This window comes from Nerophis ophidion, linkage group LG24 (assembly GCF_033978795.1).
Source record: "Nerophis ophidion isolate RoL-2023_Sa linkage group LG24, RoL_Noph_v1.0, whole genome shotgun sequence".
NCBI classification, from domain to species: domain Eukaryota; kingdom Metazoa; phylum Chordata; class Actinopteri; order Syngnathiformes; family Syngnathidae; genus Nerophis; species Nerophis ophidion.
Genome location: NC_084634.1, coordinates 6,054,017 through 6,079,441, shown reverse-complemented (window position 1 = coordinate 6,079,441; position 25,425 = coordinate 6,054,017). Strand labels below are relative to the sequence as shown.

The 25,425-nt window shown below is 42.2% G+C and overlaps 2 protein-coding genes across 6 annotated transcripts in view; both read right to left on the bottom strand.

Annotated features, from left to right (window-relative positions):
• Positions 1-11,159, bottom strand: LOC133542504 (oocyte zinc finger protein XlCOF6.1-like). Of its 2 annotated transcripts, XM_061886704.1 has the most exons (6): positions 11,069-11,159; positions 6,487-6,594; positions 6,382-6,408; positions 4,465-4,724; positions 884-4,284; positions 1-265 (listed from the first exon to the last, which is right to left on the bottom strand). In XM_061886704.1, exons 4-5 carry the CDS (start codon positions 4,684-4,686, stop codon positions 3,319-3,321), a joined length of 1,188 nt encoding a protein of 395 aa, XP_061742688.1. In that variant the 5' UTR covers positions 4,687-4,724; positions 6,382-6,408; positions 6,487-6,594; positions 11,069-11,159; the 3' UTR covers positions 1-265; positions 884-3,318. The 2 variants fall into 2 exon arrangements, with proteins under 2 accessions (XP_061742688.1, XP_061742687.1); XM_061886703.1 differs by having other exon boundaries at positions 884-4,724.
• A 1,794-nt stretch (positions 11,160-12,953) lies between these two features.
• The window catches only part of LOC133542447 (gastrula zinc finger protein XlCGF57.1-like), a 130,771-nt gene continuing 118,299 nt past the window's right edge, over positions 12,954-25,425 (bottom strand). For 2 of the 4 annotated variants that reach the window (XM_061886580.1, XM_061886579.1), the window contains exons 2-4: positions 23,769-23,996; positions 18,929-19,171; positions 12,954-17,631 (exon numbers count right to left, since the gene is read on the bottom strand). In XM_061886580.1, coding sequence (XP_061742564.1) covers positions 16,142-17,631; positions 18,929-19,171; positions 23,769-23,996 — 1,961 coding nt within the window. In that variant the 3' untranslated portion in view covers positions 12,954-16,141. The remainder of the gene's footprint in view (positions 17,632-18,928; positions 19,172-23,768; positions 23,997-25,425) is intronic. The other 2 variants (XM_061886582.1, XM_061886581.1) reach the window with 2 other exon arrangements.

Sequence of the window (25,425 nt, the reverse complement as noted above, 5' to 3'; positions counted from 1 at the left end):
CCCAACCTTTTTGTATCCGCGGACCGGTCAACGCTTAATAACTTGTCATGAAAAAGGGACGTTTTTGTCGTAAAAAAGGAGGTTTTTGTGGTTGGTGCACTAATTGTAAGTGTATATTGTGTTTTTTATGTTGATTTAATAAAAAAATAAACACATTTTGGATGTGTTCCCATCACCGTCATGAACAAGGTGGCCGAAGTGTTGGAAATCCCGCCGATGAGGGTGTACGAGGTAGCGACGTTCTGCACCATGTTCTTGCGCCAGCCTGTGGGAAAATACTTCATTTGAAGTATTTTCATTCATTCACCTGATGGTCCCAACCCCATTGATAATTTTTTTTTTTTTTTTTTTTTAATAAAAAAATTTGCGGCCCGGTACCAATCGGGCCACGGTGGTTGGGGACCACTGATGTAAAGGAGTTCATCTATGGAATAATTTACAATTAGAAATTAAAATATGTAACCCCTCTGTGGAGGGAAAGTCTAGTCAGGGCTGCTTGTAGGAGGAAAAGTCACCGCCGCTGTCCATGGTCCATTTCATATAAAGGAGTTCATCGATGCAATTTAAACATGAATTGTGAATATATATATATATATATATATATATATATATATATATATATATATTCCTATTAAATGTTTATTGTATAATTTGTACTGTTTACTCTCACATTTTCAGTCAAATTATTTGGTTATGTCTTTATTAAAAATACACAATGTTGTATATGAATGCATGTACTTGACTGAAAACAGCACAAATCTCAAAAATCAAATCTATATATGGTAGGATCATATTAACAAGATTGTGTTACACACACACACACACACACACACACACGATGATGTCACACGTTATACAGTACAGGGCAAAAGTTTGGACGCACCTTCTCATTCACAACACACCTGATGGTCCCAATCCCATTGGTAAAGCAAGAAATTCCACTAATCAACCCTGATGAGGCCCACCTGTGAAGTGAAAACCATTTTTGGAGACTCTTGAAGCTTATCGAGAGAATGCCAAGAGTGGCTATTTTGAAGAAACTACAATATAAAACATGTTTTCAGTTATTTCACCTTTTTTTTCTTAAGTACATAACTCCACGTGTTCATTTATAGATTTGATGCCTTCAGTGACAATCTACAACAAACTTTGGCAAATTAAGGCCCGGGGGCCACATGTGGCCCGATGAGCTTTTCAATCTGGCCCGCCGGACATTCTCAAAGTTTTTTTTTATGATCTTAAAAGGGGAACATTATCACCAGACCTATGTGAGCGTCAATATATACCTTGATGGTGCAGAAAAAAGACCATGTATTTTTTTAACCGATTGCCAAACTCTAAATGGGTGAATTTTGGCAAATTAAACGCCTTTCTGTTTATCGCTCTTTTAGCGCTGACGTCAGAAGGTGACGTCACCGAGGTAACACACCCGCCATATTAATTTTCACATTACAAACACCGGGTCTCAGCTCTGTTATTTTCCGTTTTTTCGACTATTTTTTGGAACCTTGGACACATCATGCCTCGTCGGTGTGTTGTCGGAGGGTGTAACAACACTAACAGGGAGGGATTCAAGTTGCACCACTGGCAAGAAATCTGCCGCCAGACCCCCATTGAATGTACTAGAGTGTCTTCACATTTGACCGGCGATGCTAAGACAGACATGGCACAGAGATGTATGGATAACCTGCAGATGCATTTGCAACGATTAAGTCAACAAAATCAAAAAGGTGAGTTTTGTTGATGTTGTTGACTTATGTGCTAATCAGACATAGTTGGTCGCAGCATGACTGCCAGCTAATCCATGCTAACATGCTATGCTAATTGATGCTAACATGCTATTCACGCTAGCTGTATGTACATTTGAAACTAGATACCCACATTTAATGTGAAACAAACACTTACCAATCGACGGATTTAAGTTGCTCCAGTGTCACAAGTTGCGAAAGTCCTGATCGTTTGGTCCGCAAATTTTACCGGCGATGCTAATAAGGCAGCCATGCTTGGGGCCACTTCATTAGGTACACCCAATGCGATGGCCAAATAGCGTCAATAGCTATTCGCTCAATAGCTTCAGTTTCTTCTTCAATTTCGTTTTCGCTATCCGACTCCATACTCCGCGCATCTGTTTCAATACATGCGTAATCTGTTGAATCGCTTAAGCCGCTGAAATCCGAGTCTGAATCCGAGCTAATGTCGCAATATCTTGCTGTGGTAACCGCCATGTTGTTTGTATTGGCAGCACTGTATGACGTCACAGGGAAATGGATAGTGGTTTCGAAGATAGCGAAAATAAGGCACTTTAAAGCTTTTTTTAGGGATATTCCGGGAGGAGTAAAATTTTGAAAAAAACTTCGAAACATAAAACAAGCCACTGGGAACTGATTTTAATTGTTTTTAACGCTTTTGAAATTGTGATAATGTTCCCCTTTAAGATGGAAAGTGTAGCTGACATTATTATGTACAGTGATGTTTTCTTATGACCGTAAGTCTTTAACTACACAAAGTGTTTCAATGGTTGGAATCTGCGCTTACGGATGATATACCAGTTACTCTGGTAATCTTGTTAGTTAACATGGTAATCTACGCCACAGCAGCTCAGACGAGGCGGGAAGCCTTTATACAGACACGAGAGGAGATTTTCACAACAAAGTTCTAAAGCATAGTGATATATCAGATATATAGATTGTAGGTGGGTTTATTTTGTAACCTTTACATTCCTATTTCACTGTTTGTTGCATTTTTTTTGCGTTTCACTTGATTGTAAAATATGTCGATCGAAAGGGAGTGTGACATTCATCCATCCATCCATTTTACTACCGCTTATTCCCTTTCGGGGTCGCGGGGGGCGCTGGCGCCTATCTCAGCTACAATCGGGCGGAAGGCGGGGTACACCCTAGACAAGTCGCCACCTCATCGCAGGGCCAACACAGATAGACGAACAACATTCACACTACATTCATATTTTGTCAATATTCAGTGTTTTATCGTTCATAGAAAAATGTAAAATTCCATTACGTTTTTTTAAGGCGGTCTGTCAGAACGTTTTTATCATTCAATCAGACATTATTTCGAGGTTTTGTACTAGTGTCCCTAATAATAAATATACTGGCCCCCAGACACATTGTTTTCTCTAAATGTGACCCCGGAGTCAAAATAATTGCCCAGGCCTGATCTCCAATGTAAATAGTCATTGAAATAAAATAAAACAAATTGAATGAGAAGGTGTGTAGAAACTCTCGGCCTGTACTGTATGTACTGATTTGGTTAGAAAGTCAAAGTTAACAAAAAAGGGAGATTATTTCAAATCCTGCATCTTCATTTTCTGCTGCTGTTCTCACCAGCACACTTGTGTTTCTTACACTGGTACTTATAGGAGAATCTTTCACCACACACACTGCAACTCAACACTTTCTCACCTGTGTGTACTCTTACGTGATTTTTCAAACATTGACTTTGCGTAAAACCTTTCCCGCAGATTGAACAAGTGAAAGGTTTTGCGCCGGTGTGTATTCTCATGTGTACCTTCAAATACTGACTTCGCACAAAATCCTTACCACAGACTGAACAAGAAAAAGGTTTTGCACCGCTGTGTATCCTCATATGTACTTTCAAATATTGACTTTGCACAAAATCTTTGCCGCAGATCGAACAGGTAAAAGGTTTTTCACCGGCGTGCATTCTCCTGTGTCTTTTCAAATCGTGATTTTGAAAAAAACCTTTACCACAGATTGAACAGCTAAAAGTGTTTTCTCCGGTGTGCATTCTCACGTGTACTTTTAAATTCGTACTCGTTACAAAGCCTTTCCCACACATTGAACAAGAAAAGGGTGTTTCTCTGGTGTGCATTCTCATGTGCACTTTCAAATTCGTACTTGTTACAAAACCTTTAGCGCAGACTGAGCAGGTAAAAGGTTTTTCGCCAGTGTGCGTTCTCGTGTGTTCTTTCAACACGTCTTTTCGTGCAAAGTGTTTACCGCACACTGAGCAGGGGAAAGGTTTTTCTCTGGTGTGCATTCTCATGTGTGTTTTCAGGCGACAATGGTAACTAAAGGTTTTGTCGCAGTGAGAACACGTCAGGTGTGTGTTGTCAGTGTGACGTGTCTTATCATCTTTAGAGTCTTCATCATCAGTGTCAGGAGAGTGTGACGTTGTGTCCTCACTATCTGATAGTGGAGCTAAGAGCTTGTCTGCTTGTGATCCTCCACAGTGGTCTCCATCAGCTTCTGTTGAGCTGCTGCTCGGAGGCTCCGCCTCTCTCTTCTCCTCACGCTCACCTTTGACCTCATCATCTTCTCTCTTCACAGGGACACCAGTCACTGGGAACTCCTCCAACAATTTGACCTCATCATTTTCACTCTTCACAGGGACACCAGTCACTGAGAACTCCTCCAACCATTTGACCTCATCATCTTCACTCTTCACAGGGACACCAGTCACTGGGAACTCCTCCAACAATTTGACCTCATCATTTTCACTCTTCACAGGGACACCAGTCACTGAGAACTCCTCCAACCATTCAAGCTGATCCCCCTCCTGACCGATGCTGTGTTCCTCCTCTTCTTCTTTAAAATGGGGATTCAGCGAGTCCTCCTCTTCCTTTTTAATGTACTCCTTTTCATTTTCAAAGTGTGGCGCCTTGTCTTCCACGTTAATTTGGAGGGGCTGTGGCTCCTCTTGCTTCATTCTGCAGCTCCACTCTCGTTGCTCAGGGAGAAGATGTTCTTCATAGACGTCGGCAGGGCACAAGACAACAAACACATGACCATTGACCATTGTTAACCATCTTCTAGGGCTGGACAATTAATCAAATTGTGATTTAGATTTCGATCAAGGCTTCTCACCGTCATTAAAATATAATAATCAAAAACGCCCCGCCTTCCGCCCAAAACGCAGCTGAAATAGACCCCCGCGGCCCCAAAAGGGACAAGCGGTAGAAAATGGATGGATGGATGGAAACCGTAGGGTTGGGCCGATAAAATTCTATCAATATTTTGAATGAATGAATGGTTTCTTTTGAGCCATGCAAACAAAACAAGAGAATGACATAAAATACAAAAGAAATATATAAATACATTATTTTTACACCTATATTGAAAACATTACATGTGACTAATCTTTTGTAGATGTCAAGATTGGCTCAAAAGGGAGTGGGAAGAAGTAAACTTATTAGGTCCCACCCCTATACATATATATTTACAATATAAAATAGAATAATATATATAATATAATTCAGTGGTTGCTGCGTGGATGCTATATATTATCTATATATAATACATTTAAATTCACACACACTTACATATATACATATGTACACACACATATATACAATTTATATTATATATATATATATGTAGGTGTGGGAAAAATCACAAGACTACTTCATCTCTACAGAACTGTTTCATGAGGGGTTCCCTCAATCATCAGGAAATCTCCTGATGATTGAGGGAACCCCTCATGAAACAGTTCTGTAGAGATGAAGTAGTCTTGTGATTTTTGTACCACATACATATTGCGCTCTACCACAGTATCGAGCACTATTCTCTGGATAATCCAATCAAGACATATATATATATATATATATATATATATATATATATATATATATATATATATATATATATAGCGCGATGGACACAATCGATATCAATATAAAATGCGTTCCATAAAACATTCAGTATGTATTTAATATTTTTTGGTATGGAGAAACCAGAAATTATGCACAGAGCAAACTACAAACCCTGTTTCCATATGAGTTGGGGAATTGTGTTAAATGTAAATATAAACGGAATACAATAATTTGCAAATCCTTTTCAGCCCATATTCAGTTGAATATGCTAAAAAGACAACATATTTGATGTTCAAACTGATAAACATTTTTTTTGTTGCAAATAATCATTAACTTTAGAATTTGATGCCAGCAACACGTGACAAAGAAGTTGGGAAAGGTGGCAATAAATACTGATAAAGTTGAGGAATGCTCATCAAACGGAAATTTTGAAAAAAAATAAAAAAAATACAACAAGCCACTGGGAACTGATTTTTATTGTTTTTAACCCTTTTGAAATTGTGATAATGTTCCCCTTTAAAGAGGTCTGTCATAACGTTTTTAGCATTCAATCAGACATTATTGTGAGGTTTTGTATTAGTGTTCCTAAAAATAAGATATAACAGGCCTCCGGACACTTTTTTTTTTTTTTCTCTAAATGTGGCCCTCGTGTCAAAATAATGGCCCAGGACTGCTTTAGCCTGTTAGTAGGTGGAATTAAATTATGAATGGATTAAGTAAATAAATCAAACAAATCACTAATTTGGGGAGTCAACCCTTTTGTTTCATCTCTAGCTTCTCAATGATGACATTCTTTACTGACCTCCACTTACCTGTTTAATGTGATGTTGTCTGTGTTCCTGTACAAAGAAATAATAAACATTAGTTAGAATGACACGACTGACTTCTACTACTAATAGTTACACTACTTTACACACCTTTACTTCTGACATGCGGTTGGAGAGTCTTTATGGGAAGCTGTGTCCCAACTGAGCATGTCTCTGACAGCCTGTATCAGTACATGTCTGCTGGCTTCTTCTATCTTTCTGTGGAAACACATTTAACAATGCACTTTGTGAGCATCACCGCGCTCCAAATATCATTCACACGCGAGCATCACTGCAACCTCGGACAGTAAACTCACCGTCCAGGTGAGTCCTTCCAGTCCCACGATGGACTGGAAGGACAACTGCAAAGCTGTTTACAAGAAGGGCATGAGCAGACTCTTTTTTAAGTCCTTAAGTCCTTTAAAGGGGAACATTATCACCAGACCTATGTAAGCGTCAATATATACCTTGATGTTGCAGAAAAATGACCATGTATTTTTTTAACCAATTTCCGAACTCTAAATGGGTGAATTTGGCGAATTCAACGCCTTTCCGTTTATCGCTCTTTTTGCGATGACGTCAGAACGTGACGTCTCCGAGGTAACACAGCCGCCATTTTCATTTTCAACACATTGTAAACATTGGGTGTCAGCTCTGTTGTTTTCCGTTTTTTTGACTATTTTTTGAAACCTTGGAGACATCATGCCTCGTCGGTGTGTTGTCGGAGGGTGTAACAACACTAACAGGGAGGGATTCAAGTTGCACCACTGGCCCGAAGATGCAAAAGTGTCTGCCGCCAGACCCCCATTGAATGTGCCAGAGTGTCTCCACATTTTACCGGCGATGACAGACATGGCACAGAGATGTATGGATAACCTGCAGATGCATTTGCAACAATAAAGTCAACGAAATCACAAAGGTGAGTTTTGTTGATGTTGTTGACTTATGTGCTAATCAGACATATTTGGTTGCGGCGTGACTGCCAGCTAATCGATGCTAACATGCTACGCTAATCGATGCTAACATGCTATTTACCGGCGGTGCTAAAGCAGACATGGCACAGAGATGTATGGATAACCTGCAAATGCATTTGCAACTATAAAGTCAACGAATTCACAAAGGTGAGTTTTGTTGATGTTGACTGCCAGCTAATCGATGCTAACATGCTACACTAATTGATGCTAACATGCTATTTACCAGCAGTGCTAAAGCAGACATGGCACAGAGATGTATGGATAACCTGTAGATGCATTTGCAATTATATTACGTTTCTTTCCACCCACATTTAATGCAAACAAAACACTTACCAATCGAAGGATTTAAGTTGCTCCAGTGTCACGAGATGCGAAAGTCCTGATCGTTTGGTCCGCACATTTTACCGGCGATGCTAACGCAGCTATTCGGCCATGCTATGGCTATGAATAGCGTCAATAGCTATTCGCTCAATAGCTTCAGTTTCTTCTTCAATACTTTCATACTCCAACCATCTGTTTCAATACATGCGTAATCTGTTGAATCGCTTAAGCCGCTGAAATCCGAGTCTGAATCCGAGCTAATGTCGCTATATCTTGCTGTGGTATTCGCCGTTGTTTGTTTACATTGGCAGCACTGTATGACGTCACAGGGAAATGGATAGTCGCATCGCAAATAGATAAAATCAAGCACTTTAAAGCTTTTTTTAGGGATATTCGGGGACCGGTAAAATTTTGAAAAAAATTTCAAAAAATACAACAAGCCACTGGGAACTGATTTTTATTGTTTTTAACCCTTTTGAAATTGTGATAATGTTCCCCTTTAAAGGCCTACTGAAAGCCACTACTACCCACCACACAGTCTGATAGTTTATATATCAATGATGAAATATTAACATTGCAACACATGCCAATACGGCCTTTTTAGTTTACTAAATTGCAATTTAAAATTTCCGGCGAAGTGTCGTGTTGAAAACGTCACGGTATGATGACGCGTGCGTTTGACGTCTCGGGTTGTAGCGGACATTATTTTCCAGTCCGATCCAAGCTATAAGTAGTCTGCTTTAATCGCATAATTACACAGTATTCTGGACATCTGTGTTGCTGAATCTTTTGCAATTTGTTCAATTAATAATGGAGAAGTCAAAGTAGAAAGATGGAGGTGGGAACCTTTTAGTCTTTAGCCACACAAACACACGGTGTTTCCTTGTTTAAAATTCCTGAAGGTGAAGCTTTACTATGGATCAGAGCGGTCAAGCGAACATGGATCCCGACTACATGTCGACCAGCAGTTTTCGGTGAGAAAATTGTGGTAATAAGTCGGCTCTTACCGGAGACATCAGCGGAGCTTCCGTCCTGCTGCAGCTGCGTGACTTCCCTCAGAGACTCTGGCGGTCAACACACCCGTGGCCACACCCCTCCGACTTTCAGGTACTATTTAATTTCACTAAAACACTAGCAACATAATAGGCAGATTAGGGATTTTCCAGAATTATCATAGTAAATGTGTCTAATAACATCTGAATCGCTCCCACTGCAATTGCCTTTTTTTCTTTCTAGTCATTCACTCTAAATTTTCTCATCCACGAATCTTTCATCCTCGCTTAAATTAATGGGGAAATTGTCGCTTTCTCGGTCCGAATAGCACTAGCTGCTGCTGGCTATGATTGTCTTGACCGTGGACTTACAGTTGTGAACAAAATTATTCAACCCCCACTCAATTTTGGTGTTTTAGCAAGTTGGAGATTTATTCCGTATTTTGTTTATAGTCATATCAAATAAAGATGCATTAAATAGACAAATGCAACTTGAATTACAACATTATATTTTGTAACATACCAAACAGTGTCATTTCTCTTAATATCCCATTGACAAAATTATTCAACCCCTTGAAGATCATAACTCTTAAGAACAGAATTTGAATAAGGTCTTTTCAATCAGGTGTTTCACCTGTAGATGTGATTAGAACCATAACGAGCAACAATTAAACTGATTGAAAAAGACTGTGACGCTCTGCTTTTTGTAGATGGTCAATGGTGTATTTGCAACATGGTGAAGTCCAGGGAGTGGTCAAAGAAGTCAAGAGAGGAGGTCATTTCTCTTCATAAGAAAAGATATGGATATAAGAAAATAGCAAAGACATTACACATTCCAAGAGACACAGTCGGGAGCATAATTCGCAAGTTTAAAGCTAAAGGCACAGTGGAAACACTACCTGGGCGTGGTAGAAAGAGGATGCTGTTTGCGTACAGTGGTGAAAAACTCCCGGGTAACAGCTGAGGAACTACAACAGGACATTGCAGAGGGGGGAACGCAGGTTTCGTCCCAGACAATAAGGCGCGCACTACGAGATGAAGGCCTCCATGCCAGAACTCCCAGGCGCACCCCACTTCTGACTACCAGGCACAAGAAAAATAGACTCCAGTATGCCAAAAATCATCTGAACAAACCCCAAAGGTTTTGGGAAACTGTTCTATGGAGTGATGAGACAAAACTGCAACTCTTGGGCCTACGAATCAACGTTATGTCTGGAGGAGAAAAAATTAATCTTACAAAGAGAAGAACACCTTGCCTACTGTTAAGCATGGTGGGGGTTCAATCATGCTCTGGGGCTGTTTCTCTGCCTCAGGTACCGGGAATCTCCAGCGCGTTCAAGGCATTATGAATTCTATTTCCTAACAGGATATATTAGCTGCAAATGTCATGAAGTCAGCGACGAAGCTGAGGCTTGGGAGACGTTGGACCTTCCAACAGGACAAGGATCCCAAGCATACCTCCAAATCAACATCAGAGTGGTTGCAGAAGAAGGGCTGGAAGACTCTGGAGTGGCCTTCACAGTCACCAGACCTAAATCCTATAGAAAAGCTGTGGTGGGACTTGAAGAAGGCAGTTGCAGCACGCAAGCCCAAGAATATGAATGAACTGGAGGCCTTTGTCCAAGAGGAATGGGCTAAAATAGCTGTAGATGCTTGCAAGAAGCTTATGTATCACCTTTGAAGGATGTCATTACTGCCAAAGGGTGTTCTACTAAGTACTAAAGATGCACGGAACTAGGGGGTTGAATCATTTTGTGAATGAGATATTAAGAAAAATGTCCTTTTTTGGTATTTTGTAAAATACAGTGTTACAATTTAAGTTGCATTTGTCAATTTGACACATCTTTATTTGATATGACTATAAACAAAATACGGAATAAATGTCCAACTTGCTAAAACACCTAAATTGTGTGGGCGTTGAATTATTTTATAATTTTGATCACAACTGTACATTGAAAATACACGCAGCCCTAAATCAAAATACCGGACATTTGACGCATTTAAAAAAAAAAAAGCCACCCGGACAGCCCCGCAAAAGAGGACGTATGTTCCCTACATTTAACTATGTATCCAAATTCACGCTATTTCAATTTGAAGTGCCTGCTTTCATCTTATTTGCGGGATTTTTCTGAAGTTCTTTGACTGCAATTAAATACGGTTTTACAGTTACTTTTCCCACCATTATTACCGTCAATAAAAACAAGTTTGATTCATATATATCACGTCTTCGGGGCTAAAGTCAACTCAATTGTCGCGGCCATTTTACAACACGGCCGTGTTGTACAATTCAAAGTTATTAACGCCACTTTTCACGTCAACAATCCAACATATATGTCGTAAAATATGTCACGAAACGTTCTCATTCACGAAAATAAAACATTTGTGTGATTTTCACCGCGTACCGACCTGAAAAGAAGGTAACTCCCGACGTCAGTCCGGCCGAGGAGGCGGAAGTGTCCTCAACCTAAGGAGTCCGTCGCGCGCGGCACTTTGGTTCCGCCCTGCTGTTTCCCAGCATGGACATCTTATAAGGGTGCACAGCATGGAGCGCTACTGCCTACTGGCGCAGACGAGACGCGGGGCCGCCATCTTGGAGTGGTGATCCGCTCCACTCAGTGCAGCACATTTAATTAATTTTCCCTCACTGAATACCACTGATTTTCGCGCACTTTTTTTTGTTGCAATGTTAATATTTCATCATTGATGTATAAACTATCAGACTGCGTGGTCGGTAGTTGTGGCTTTCAGTAGGCCTTTAAAGCTCTATTATGCAAAGCAAAAGCCATTTATCAACAACATCCAGAAACGCCGCCCGGCTTCTCTGGGCCCAAGATCATCCAAGATGGACTGATGCAAAGTGGAAAAGTGTTCTGAGGTCTGACGAGTCCACATTTCAAATTGTTTTTGGAAATATTCAACATTTTTTCATCCGGACCAAAGGGGAATCGAACCATCCAGACTGTTATTGACGCAAAGTTGAAAAGCCAGCATGTGTGATGGTATGGGGGTGCATTAGTGCCCAAGGCATGGGTAACTTACACACCTGTGAAGGCCCCATTAATGCTGGAAAGGTACATACAGGTTTTGGAACTTGTCACGCCCTTAAGTTATGTTTTGGTTTTGGTCATGCTATGTTTAGTTTTTGGACATTCAGTCACGTTTTGCACTTCCTGGTTTCGTTTGTTTCCATGCCAACTCATTAGTTCTCAGCCTCACACCTGTTTTCACTAATGATCATAGCTATTTAAGTCAACTCTTTTTCTTGTCTTCGTCCGGGGATCTTCTCACTCACACGCACCCTACCCATGCTGTTCCAACCTTCACGCCCTCGTCCATATTTCCATGCCGTGTACGTTTTTGTATTCATGCCATGTGCTAGTTTTGTTTATAGTTTATTATGATTCATGCCGATCGAGCAAGTGTTTTTGTTTCATGTTTGTAGTTTTGCATTTATGCTAGTCTTTTGTTTGTTCATAGCCAAGGGTCTGTACCTCCTTGTGAGTGCCCTTAGTTGTGGATGATATTTATATAGCGCATTTTCTCTAGTGACTCAAAGCGCTTTACATAGTGAAACCCAATATCTAAGTTACATTTAAACCAGTGTGGGTGGCACTGGGAGCAGGTGGGTAAAGTGTCTTGCCCAAGGACACGACGGCAGTGACTCAGTTGGCAGAAGCGGGAATCGAACCTGCAACCCTCAGGTTTGCTGGCACGGCCGCTCTACCAACCGAGCGAACTATGTACTCACGTCCACGCCTCGCTCGTGTCGATCCTCATATGCATCGAAGAAACAATCCATGTCCAAGCCTAGTTGTGACCGGAACAACATATGCTGCCATCTAAGCCCTGTTTTTTTCCATGGACGCCCCTGCTTATTTCAGCAAGACAATGGTACTTTCCTGGCCCGCCTGCAGTCCAGACCTGTCTCCCATGGAAAATGTGTGGCGTATTATGAAGCGTAAAATACGACAGCGGAGACCCCGGACTGTTGAATGACTGAAGTGAAGTGAATTATATTTATATAGCGCTTTTCTCAAGGGACTCAAAGCGCTTTACATAGTGACACCCAATATCTACGTTACATTTAAACCAGTGTGGGTGGCACTGGGAGCAGGTGGGTAAAGTGTCTTGCCCAAGGACACAACGGCAGTAACTAGGATGACACAAGCGGGAATCGAACCTGCAACCATCAAGTTGCTGACACGGCCACTCTACCAACCGAGCTATGCTGCCCCTGAAGCTCTACATAAAACAAGAATGGGAAAGAATTCCACTTTCAAAGCTTCAACAATTAGTTTCCTCAGTTCCCAAACGTTTATTGAGTGTTGTTAAAAGAAAAGGTGATGTAACACAGTGGTGAACATGCCCTTTCCCAACTACTTCAGCACATGTTACAGCCATTAAATTCGAAGTTAATTATTATTTGCAAAAACAAAAAAAGTTAATGAGTTTGAACATCAAATATGTTGTCTTTGTAGTGCATTCAACTGAAAATGGGTTGAAAAGGATTTGCAACTCATTTTATTCTGTTTATATTTACATCAAACACAATTTTCCAACTCATATGGAAACAGGGTTTGTAATAGAAGTATAATGATCATTACTCTTCATTTTTTACCAAATGTAAGGGTCACCAGGTTAAAGGTTTGATTGATTTATTGAAAAGTTTAGGACAAATAGACTGAAAAACAGTTTCTCTCCTAGAGCTGTTATTGCCCTAAACTCTACACTTACCTGAACACTCACCACTTTATTACTGGCTTACCTCTGATACAGATCTACTGTGCGATATGTTTTTTTTAGGGGCGGGCAAATTAATGCGTTAATCACGCGTTAACTCATCAATCTATTAACGCCGACAATTATTTTATCGCACATTTGCGTATGTTGTTTACATGCTTTTATTTTGTTAACGCCTTTTCTCAACCAGATGGCGTCGCCCGGCGTGGAGGGGCTCTTGGTAAAGATGGAACATTTGGCAAAAATACCGGACAATTCTGCAAATTTCATGGCCGGCTTACAGCGTGGTCACTCCGGGATCACTTACGACCGCCAGACAATTTTGGATGTGGACAGATCGGGCCGTTTTGGACTGAATGACGCGTGCTAGCTAGCATGGGAATACTTTGCCGGCTACATCCAGCGGCCTGTGAAGCAGCGGAGTATATGTGTTGTCTGTCTATTTATGAATAATGCAGGCGAGGAGTTCTTAACGTTGGCTTTCAGAGCGTGCATATCACAACATACAAGATGCCGTCATGGCGACACAACCTATATATGCGCGTCACTCCTGTTGCATGCTGGGTAGGGTAGTTCTTTTTTTTCCCTGGCTCATAACATCACAATATAGTACCATGTATATGATGCCTTCAGTTTATCAAAGCACCAAGCAAACAATCGGAAATTTCCCATCATATCAATTCCTGGATATGGTCATAATTATTTTAAGTGCACTACGCAGAATAAACACAACATTATTAATATTGCTACTACGGATAATTTGATCAAAAATTCCCTAAAACAGCCCACTACCTATAATATAAGCTTTTTAAACATAAGATCCCTGATAAAAAAAAATGTTTCTGCTGTTACCTCAGAAATTGCCTGATTGTGGCTCAGAGATTTGTATGTAGATTATATTTATTTTCCATAACAAACAGGATAACTTAAATACCCTGGCAGTGGCAATAAGCTTAAATGTTTGTATTTACATTTTTGGAGTTGATTTTCATAAAATATGCTATTTAACTGCTACTGTTTAACAAGGACTGATTTAAATTGTGTTTGCACAACAAATGTTTTGGCGCTTTTGTTCATGTGGGAGAATATTCCAATAAAGGTGCACTACACACTACTTTTGAATTCATTATCGGGCTTTGCGTATACAATGCAGTTAATCGCGATTAATCGGAGAAATACTGGGATTAACTTCGATTAAAATGTTTAATCGTTGCCCAGCCCTAGTTTTTTTTTAACATTTTATTTTGTTTTTAAATTTTAAATTGTCACCTTAAGACTATTTTATGTAGGTTTGTTTTAAAAGCACTGAGTTGGATTGCTGTCCAATTCCGTTGTTTCCATATAAAGACAATAAAGGTATTCTGATTCTGATTTTTGACGTCCTAAAGCAGGGGTAGGGAACCTATGGCTCTAGAGCCAGATCTGGCTCTCGGATAAATCTGAGCTGACACTGCTTAACACGATAAGTAATGAATAATTCCACTTGTAATCACAGTGTTAAAAATAACGTTAAAAAATATAAAAATGCTAATGCATTTGAATCCATCCATCCTTAGTTGCATTAAGGGTAAGAAATAATTTATTTATTATTGGTTAGTGTAGGGTTAGCCCTCTTGGGGGTTCTTCAACAAGGCCCAGGTGGGCCATTTACACACCTGTCGCTGATTTCCAGGCCGGTCCTGGCAACACCCCGCTCCGCTGCAGACCCGCAGGCCACGCCCCCTCCTAAATTAGCTTCAGAATAACAACGTTATTACAAAGAATAAGAGACCTATTATACTGTAGAAATGTTGGTCTTAATTAAAAATGCACACTTTTAGTTGTGTTCAGTGTTAAAAATATATTATATGGCTCTTACGGAAATACATTTTAAAATATTTGGCTGCTTGGCTCTCTCAGCCAAAAAGGTTCCCGACCCCTGTCCTAAAGAATTTAATCCATGTAATGCTTTAAAAAGGCAAATGGACGGCGCCAAAAGCCCAAAAGCTTGTTTCTATTGTGGTCGATTAAAAATATTCATCACATTTGATACATTCAATAATAAAAGTGATGTGTGAATACCACCCATTTATCGATTTTTTTAAGTTTAAAAACTGTGTCAAAGAAACTCAAGTGTTTTGTAATCTATCACACGGCGTGCCTGGCGGTCAGGATCTGGGTCCGAGTCCGGGCTATAGAAAACGCATTGCATTAGACCATTACCGACTCTGCTGGAGTTCATTTTTCTCCGTTCCATTCCATTGTTTTGTTTTTTCTTCGATTGTTTAGAGACAAATGCAACGACAGCATTTAGCATGAACCGAATAGGAGCAGCGAGAAATACGACTTATATCTGCTCTGTATCAACGAGTCATTTATAGTTCCACTTCATTTGAGCCGTTACAAAAACTATCTTAGTAATGTTGATCATTAATAGAAGACTTCCAATAAGAAAGTTATTCTCCTGTGTTCCGATACCATCCATCCATCCATTTCCTACCGCTTGTCCCTTTTGGTGTCGCTGGAGCCTATCTCAGCTGCATTCGGGCGGTAGTCTGGGTACAACCTGGACAAGTTGCCACCTCATCACAGGGCTGTTTTAATACCTCTTTTTCCAAAACAAAACAAAAAATCGTCACAAACTGAACAACTGATAGGTTTTTCTGTTGTGTGCGCTCTCATCTGGAACTGCGTTTATTTTGAGCAGAGAGTCTCTTATCTCGCACTGAACTGAAATGTGTTTCTCCTTTGCGTGTGTCCTCATATGAAATTGCACTTGATGTTTGGCGGAAAATCTTTTATCGCACACCGAACAACTGAAGGGTTTTCTCCTGAGTGGGTCCTCATGTGTCTTTGCACGTTCTCCCTTTTGGAGAAGCTTTTCTCGCACACGGAACAACTGAATGGTTTTTCCCCCGTGTGCGTGTTCATGTGTATTTGCATTTTATATTTGACGGAGAATCTTTTAGCGCACACTGTGCAGATAAAGGGTTTTTCTCCTGTGTGTGTTCTCATGTGTCTTTGCATGTTCTCTTTTTTGGAGAACCTTTTCTCACACGCTGAACAACTGAATGGTTTTTCTCCCGTGTGCGTGCTCATGTGCATTTGCACTCTGTTTTTGACAGAGAATCTTTTGGCGCACACTGAACAGCTGAAAGGTTTTTCTCCTGTGTGCGTCCTCATATGTGACGTCATCGCACCTTTGACTGAGAATCCTTTATCGCACACTGAACAACGGAAAGGTTTTTCTCCTGTGTGCGTTCTCATGTGTGTCAGCATTCTAGCTCTTCCATAGAAATTCTTGCCACAGTTTGAGCACTTGAAAGGTTTTTCTCCTGTGTGCGTCTGCATGTGGAGAGTCAAATGAGAGTTTACAAGAAAGCGTTTTGCACAGACGGAGCAGCTAAAAGGTCTTTCCCCTGTGTGCGTTCTCATGTGTTTTTGCATCGACGATTTGACAGAGAACCTTTTGCCACAATCAGAACAGCTAAAAGGTTTTTCTCCTGTGTGTTTCCTCATGTGTATTTGCATCGTGCTTTTGTCACAGAATCTTTTGCCACAATCTGAACAACTATACACATTTTCTCCGGTGTGTATCCTCATGTGCTTGGTCAAACTAGATTTGACAAAAAAGCCTTTCGCGCACATTGAACACCCAAATGTTTTTTCACCTGTGTGTATGCTCTGGTGGGATTTCATTGCACTTTGGACAGAGAAGGTTTTACCGCAAACGGAACAACTGAAGGGTTTTTCTCCCGTGTGCGTCCGCATGTGTCGAGTCAAATTATAGTTTTTAAAAAAGCCTTTTGAGCAAACTGTACAACCAAAGGGTTTTTCTTCTGCGTGCGTTCTCATGTGTGATTTTATATTTACATTAACGTTTAACGTGTCCTCACTATCTGATAGTGGAGCTAAGATCTTGTCTGCTTGTGATCCTCCACAGTGGTCTCCATCAGCTTCTGTTGTCATGTGTTGTGGTGAGTTGCTTCTTGAAGGTTCCACGGCTCTGTTCTCCTCATTTGGACTGTGATGAAGCTGTGAGGACTCGGGTGGTTTGTCCTCATGGTCTTCAGTCTTCACAGAGACAACAGTCAGTGGAAACTTGCTGAGATCAGCCTCCTCCTGCCCTAGAAGACACTCTCCCTCCTCAGAGGTCCAGAGTTCCTCCTCTTCCTCTTTATGTTGTGGTTGTGGCTTTAAAGAGGTGGTCTCCTCCAGGGAGTGAGGGGGACGTCCTTCTTGTTGGACATCTGCGGGAAAATACAAGAATTATATGTAAAATATAGGAAATACGATGGCTTGAAGGGGATTATTATCACAATTTCAAAAGGGTTAAAAACAATAAAATTCAGTTCCCAGTGGCTTTTTACCGGTTCCCGAATATCCCCAAAAAAAGCTTTAAAGTGCTTTATTTTCGCTATTTGCGAGGCCACTGTCAATTTCCCTGTGACGTCATACAGTGCTGCCAATGTAAACAAACAACGGCGAATAGCACAGCAAGATATAGCGACATTAGCTCGGATTCAGACTCGGATTTCAGCGGTTTAAGTGATTCAACAGATTACGCATGTATTGAAACAGATGGTTGGAGTATGAAAGTATTGAAGAAGAAACTGAAGCTATTGAGCGAATAGCTATTGACGCTATTCATAGCCATAGCATGGCCGAATAGCTGCGTTAGCATCGCCGGTAAAATGTGCGGACCAAACGATCAGGACTTTCGCATCTTGTGACACTGGAGCAACTTAAATCCGTCGATTGGTAAGTGTTTGTTTCGCATTAAATGTGGGTGGAAGGAAACGTAATATAGTTGCAAATGCATCTGCAGGTTATCCATACATCTCTGTGCCATGTCTGCTTTAGCACCGCCGGTAAATAGCATGTTAGCGTCGATTAGCGTAGCATGTTAGCATTGATTTGCTGGCAGTCAACATCAACAAAACTCACCTTTGTGATTACTGTGACTTTATCGTTGCAAATGCAGCTGCAGGTTATCCATACATCTCTGTGCCATGTCTGTTTTAGCATCGCCGGTAAAATGTGGAGACACTCTGGCACATTCAATGGGGGTCTGGCGGCAGACACTTTGGCATCATTCCGGGCCAGTGGTGCAACTTGAATCCCTCCCTGTTAGTGTTGTTACACCCTCCGACAACACACCGACGAGGCATGATGTCTCCAAGGTTCCAAAAAATAGTCGAAAAAACGGAAAATAACAGAGCTGAGACCCAATGTTTACAATGTGTTAAAAATGAAAATGGCGGCTGTATTACCTCGAGGACGTCACATTCTGACGTCATCCCCTCCAGAGCGATAAACAGAAAGGCGTTTAATTCGCCCAAATTCACCCATTTAGTGTTCGGAAATTGGTTAAAAAAATATATGGTCTTTTTTCTGCACCATCAAGGTATATATTGACGCTTACATAGGTCTGGTGATAATGTTCCCCTTTAAGCCCCAAGACACATTTTTTTCTCTTAATGAGGCCCCCTGTGTCATAATATTTGCTCAGGTCTGTATTAGATGATATGTGGATGTTGTGCTTACTTGGACTGTGATGAAGCTGTGAGGACTCAGGTGGTTTGTCTCCATGGTCTTCGGTCTTCACAGAGACAACAGTCAGTGGAAACTTGGTGAGATCAGCCTTCTCCTGCCCTAGAAGACATGGTCCCACCTGGGTGATCCACACTTCCTCCTCTTCCTCTTTGATGCGAAAAGACCGTGGCTCCTCCTGCTTCAAAACAGAGCTGGCCCCCCGCGGATGAGGAAGTCCAATCAGCTGTCGGACGTCTGCGGGACACAAACAAAACATATTTTGACTTAGACAAATATAATTGGTTCTTAAAAAAAGTGAATATATTGAAGAAAACTCTTCAATGGAAACAAAGTAAACTTGAATAATGGGTTCCAGCCTCGACAAAAGTCCATACTTTAGTCAAACTTTGTACATTTTGAACACAATAAAAAGCATCCATTTTCCAGCTCTTATTCCCCTTTGGGGTCGCGGGGGGCGCTGGTGCCTATCTCAGCTACAATCGGGCGGAAGGCGGGGTACACCCTGGACAAGTCGCCACCTCATCGCAGGGCCAACACAGATAGACAGACAACATTCACACACTAGGGACCATTTAGTGTTGCCAATCAACCTATCCCCAGGTGCATGTCTTTGGAAGTGGGAGGAAGCCGGAGTACCCGGAGGGAACCCACGCAGTCACGGGGAGAACATGCAAACTCCACACAGAAAGATCCCTAGCCCGGGATTTGAACCCAGGACTACTCAGGACCTTCGTATTGTGAGGCAGACGCACTAACCCCTCTGCCAACATGCTGCCCTCCTCCAAACATATTAAGTTAAAGTTAAAGACCTACTGAAATGAGATTTTCTTATCCAAACGGGAATAGCAGATCCATTCTATGTGTCATACTTGATCATTTCGCGATATTGCAGTATTTTTGCTGAAAGGATTTAGTAGAGAACATCGAGGATAAAGTTTGCAACTTTAGGTCACTAATAGAAAAGCCCTGCCTTTACCGGAAGTATGTGTGCGTGATGTCACGAGTTGCAAGGTTCCACACATATTCACATTGTTTATAATGAGAGCCACCAGCAGTAAGAGCAATTCGGACCGAGAAAGCGACAATTTCCCCATTAATTTGAGTGAGGATGAAAGATTTGTGAATTAGGATATTGAAAAAAGCGACAGCTCCGGGCGACGGCAGTGTGAGCGTTTCAGATGTAATTAGACACATTTACTGGGATAATTCTGGAAGATCCCTTATCTGCTCATTGTTTTAATAGTGTTTTAGTGAGATTCTAAAGACATACCTTGAGGTCGGATGGCTGCGGTGAACACGCAGTGTCTCAGAGAGAAGCCGAGGAGCCAAGCTCACAGCTGCCTTTTTTGACAGGTTTGTCGACAAATTGGAAGTTGCTGGCTGTCTTCAAAGTACCCCAAAGCTGCCACAAATGATTGGAGGATGCGGGAAGAACTGTGGATGACATCGGACTATCTACCCCGGAGCAGTCATAGACAATTTAGAGTGAAAAGCAAATTTGATTTTCACCCGCATACAAAATCATTCTAACTTGGATTGTTTCCATGGCTTCGAGACTCTCCCGAAGAACAGCGCAGCGAAGACACAACAAACTCCCTTTTTGTCTCTCATGGACACACACCTCTTGATGTTGTCTTTGGACGAGACGGGACAATACATCAAGGCCGCGGAACAGAGACACACTACGGGCTTATACACACACACACACACACACACCATCCATCCATCCATCCATTTTCTACCGCTTATTCCCTTTCGGGGTCGCGGGGGCGCTGGCGCCTATCTCAGCTACAATCGGGCGGAAGGTGGGGTACACCCTGGACAAGTCGCCACCTCATCGCAGGGCCAACACAGATAGACAGACAACATTCACACTCACATTCACACACTAGGGCCCATTTAGTGTTGCCAATCAACCTATCCCCAGGTGCATGTCTTTGGAAGTGGGAGGAAGCCGGAGTACCCGGAGGGAACCCACGCATTCACGGGGAGAACATGCAAACTCCACACAGAAAGATCCCGAGCCTGGATTTGAACCCAGGACTGCAGGACCTTCGTATTGTGAGGCAGACGCACTAACCCCTCTGCCACCGTGAAGCCACACACACACATCCACAAAAAAAATATACGCCACACATACACCCTCCTGTCCCCCAATCCGACGCCCTCAACGCTAATCCCGTAGGGGTGATGAATGGATGGTCAGCGCCTGAGAGCTGCGGCCTACCACCATGACCTTGGGTTGTACTTATATAAAATGGTTGTACTTGTATAGCGCTTTTCTACCTTCAAGGTACTCAAAGCGCTTTGACACTACTTCCACATTTACACATTCACACACTGATGGAGGGAGCTGCCATGCAAGGCGCCAACCAGCACCCATCAGGAGCAAGGGTGAAGTGTCTTGCTCAGGACACAACGGACGTGACGGGTGAAGTGTCTTGCTCAGGACACAACGGACGTGACGAGGTTGGTACTAGGTGGGATTTGAACCAGGGACCCTCGGGTTGTGCACAGCCACTCTCCCACTGCGCCCTCTGTTGCTAGATATCTCGAGATGTATGTTGTAATATGTAGATGTGCTTTGCTATGGAGGTTTTTTTCCCACTCCAGACTGGGCCCCCTTAGGAGCCCAGTCTAAATTGTATTTTTTTACTCATCCTTCCCCAGCGTTTACCTTTTTCCCATCTTTTATGGGGCGCCTTATGGCGACCCATCAGCGTTCTTGTTCTGTAACCCTGTACACTGTTTGTTTGTCTAATCTTGAACAGGTTTGTGCTGAAAACAACGTTTCGTTGTACTTGTGCAATAACAATAAAGACCTACCCTATCCTATCCTATTCTTAAAATCAGATGCGTGGAACGCGCACCTGGGGACAATTCACTAATCTCCTCCCGCTGTACAAAAGGGCAGCAGCAGAGGAACGAGTCGGAGAGACAACAGGGCAAGCAGCAACCAGGGGACGGCGTGGCGCAGTGGGAGAGTGGCCGTGCGCAACCCGAGGGTCCCTGGTTCAATTCCCACCTAGTACCAACCTCGTCACGTCCGTTGTGTCCTGAGCAAGACACTTCACCCTTGCTCCTGATGGGTGCTGGTTGGCGCCTTGCATGGCAGCTCCCTCCATCAGTGTGTGAATGTGTGTGTGAATGTGGAAGTAGTGTCAAAGCGCTTTGAGTACCTTGAAGGTAGAAAAGCGCTATACAAGTACAACCCATTTATCATTTATCATTTAACCAACGCAGCGAGAGGCAGACGCAGACGACGCGGAAGGCTGAAAAGCGAAACCGAGGAGCGAGCAGTGAGAGCGGCAGAGCTGAAAAGCAACCCGCAATAGACTTTTTCTTATTGAAAAGTAAAGAAGTCTAGACCTGCTCGCAGAACGTCTGTGCTTGGTGGTCCCTGGAACCCACGCGACGGCTTGAGACCGTCACATTATGTAATGTGAATGTGGACATAAAGAGCCGGTATATCTCCATCTTTATTCATAAGTGTGGCCCCCGGTAAACATGTGTCACAAACATCGCATTAGATCAGGGGTCGGGAACCTTTTTGGCTGAGAGAGCCAAAAAGCCAAATATTTTAAAATGTATTTCCGTAAGAGCCATATAATATTTTTTTTAACACTGAACACAACTAAAAACGTGCATTTTTAAGTAAGACCAACATTTCTAGAGTATAATAGGTCTCTTATTCTTTGTAATAACATTGTTATTCTGAAGCTAACTGTGGAGGCGGCGTGGCCTGCGGGCATGCAGCGAAGCGGGGGTGTGGCAGGACCGGCCTCGAAATCAGCGACAGGTGCGTAGATGTTCCCACCTGGGCCTTTTTATCTAATCACCTGTCGTTCTGTTATAAGCAGCAGCCAGGAGGAGAGACGGGGTTGGGGCTGGAGCCAGAGCGCGAGCGAGAACGAAAGACAAAAAGCAACTGAGAGACTTATTGAAAAATACAAAATATTGTAACCCTGAAACAGGCTCCCATGTCTGTGCTTGGTGGTCTGAAGGAAAGCCCCGCACTAACCAATAATAAATACATAACTTCTTACCATTAACGCAACTTCTTGAACATAAAAAAGCATGAGAATGTTTTATGTTTTGAATGTTATTTTTAACACTGTGATTACAAGTGGAATTATTCATTACTTATCCTGTTAAGCAATGTTAGCTAAGATTTATCCGAGAGCCAGATGCAGTCATCAAAAGAGCCACATCTGGCTCTCGAGCCATAGGTTCCCTACTCCTGGTATAATAGGTCTCTTATTCTTTGTAATAAGGTTGTTATTCTGAAGCTAACTGTGGAGGGGGCGTGGCCTGCGGGCCTGCAGTGAAGCGGGTGTGGCAGGACCGGCCTCGAAATCAGCGACAGGTGCGTAGATGGCCCACCTGGGCCTTGTTATCTAATCACCCGTCGCTCTGTTATAAGCAGCAGCCAGGAGGAGAGACGGGGTTGGAGCTGGAGCCAGAGCGAGAACGAAAGAGGAAAAGAAAATTGCTGGAAAGCAACTGAGAGACTTATTGAAAAATACAAAATATTGTAACCCTGAAACAGGCTCCCATGTCGGTGCTTGGTGGTCTGAAGGAAAGCCCCACACTAACCAATAATAAATAAATAACTTCTTACCATTAACGCAACTTCTGAGAATGTTTTATGTTTTGAACGTTATTTTTAACACTGTGATTACAAGTGGAATTATTCATTACTCATCGTGTTAGGCAATGTCAGCTCAGATTTATCCGAGAGCCAGATGCAGTCATCAAAAGAGCCACATCTGGCTCGCGAGCCATAGGTTCCCTACCCCTGGTCTAGATGATATGTGGATGTTGTGCTTACTTGGACTGTGATGAAGCTGTGAGGACTCAGGTGGTTTGTCTTCATGCTCTTCAGTCTTCACAGAGACAACAGTCAGTGGAAACTTGCTGAGATCAGCCTCCTCCTGCCCTACAGGACACTCTCCCTCCTCTTCCTCTTTAATGTGTGGGGGGTGTGGCTCCTCCACTCCCTCTTTGACATGAGGGGGATGCAGATCATCCTCTTCAATGTGCGGACGCCACTGGACGTCTGTTGAGTAAATAAGTAAAATAATATCAATAAGAATACAGGGTTTTCCCTTATCGTAACTAATCGTGGCGGTGCACTGTAACAAATCCCTTAAAGGGGAACATTATCACAATTTCAAAAGGGTTAAAAACAATAAAAATCAGTTCCCGGTGGCATGTTGTATTTTTTGAAGTTTTTTTTTTTAATTTTACCCGTCTCCGAATATCCCTAAAAAAAGCTTTAAAGTGCTTGATTTTCGCTATTTGTGATGCCACTATCCATTTCCCTGTGACGTCATACAGTGCTGCCAATGTAAACAAACAATGGCGAATACCACAGCAAGATATAGCGACATTAGCTTGGATTCAGACTCGGATTTCAGCGACTTAAGCGATTCAACAGATTACGCATGTATTGAAACAGATGGTTGGAGTATGAAAATATTGAAGAAGAAACTGAAGCTATTAAGTGAATAGCTATTGACGCTATTCATAGCCATAGCATGGCCGAATAGCTGCGTTAGCATCGCCGGTAAAATGTGCGGACCAAACGATCAGGACTTTCGCATCTTTTGACACTGGAGCAACTTAAATCCTTCGATTGGTAAGTGTTTTTTTAGCATTAAATGTGGGTGGAAGGAAACGTAATATAGTTGCAAATGCATCTGCAGGTTATCCATACATCTCTGTGCCATGTCTGCTTTAGCACCGCCGGTAAATAGCATGTTAGCATCGATTAGCATAGCATGTTAGCATCGATGAGCTGGCAGTCAACATCAACAAAACTCACCTTTGTGATTTCTGTGACTTTATTGTTGCAAATGCATCTGCAGGTTATCCATACATCTCTGTGCCATGTCTGCTTTAGCACCGCCAGTACATAGCATGTTAGCATCTGTAGGAGCCAAATAGAGGGCCATACTTGAATTTATGTTTATTTTATTGTTTTTGAGTGATTCATGCGTGTATGTCAGTGTGCACCCTTTGCAGGTGGTGAAAAGGTCCCACGCAGGCCTATAAGGAGCAGGAGCAGGCTGGGCGTGTGATTGGCAGTCGGGCACCAGCATACCGTCTTTGACCTCACCTGTCTGTAGACCTCACCTGTCTGTAGACCTCACCTGTCTGTAGACCTCGGCTTCATATAAGCTACCATTTATTTTGTTTCCCGAGTATTCTAACCTTTGATTATTGTAAATAAAACAATCTTCAATTGCGCTGCTGGATCAGTTTGAATTAGTGGAGGGAAAGTGGAAAAAGGAAGAATACGTGACAAGGAAGGCTGTGTAAAAGGTGTGAGTCGGACAAGATGCCCGCGCCCCAAGTGGAACAATCATTTGAAACAAAGGGGTTATAGGAACAATCACTTTCAGTGTTTTATGCCACTACAGCGTCGATTAGCATAGCATGTTAGCATCGATTAGCTGACAGTCACGCCGCGACCAAATATGTCT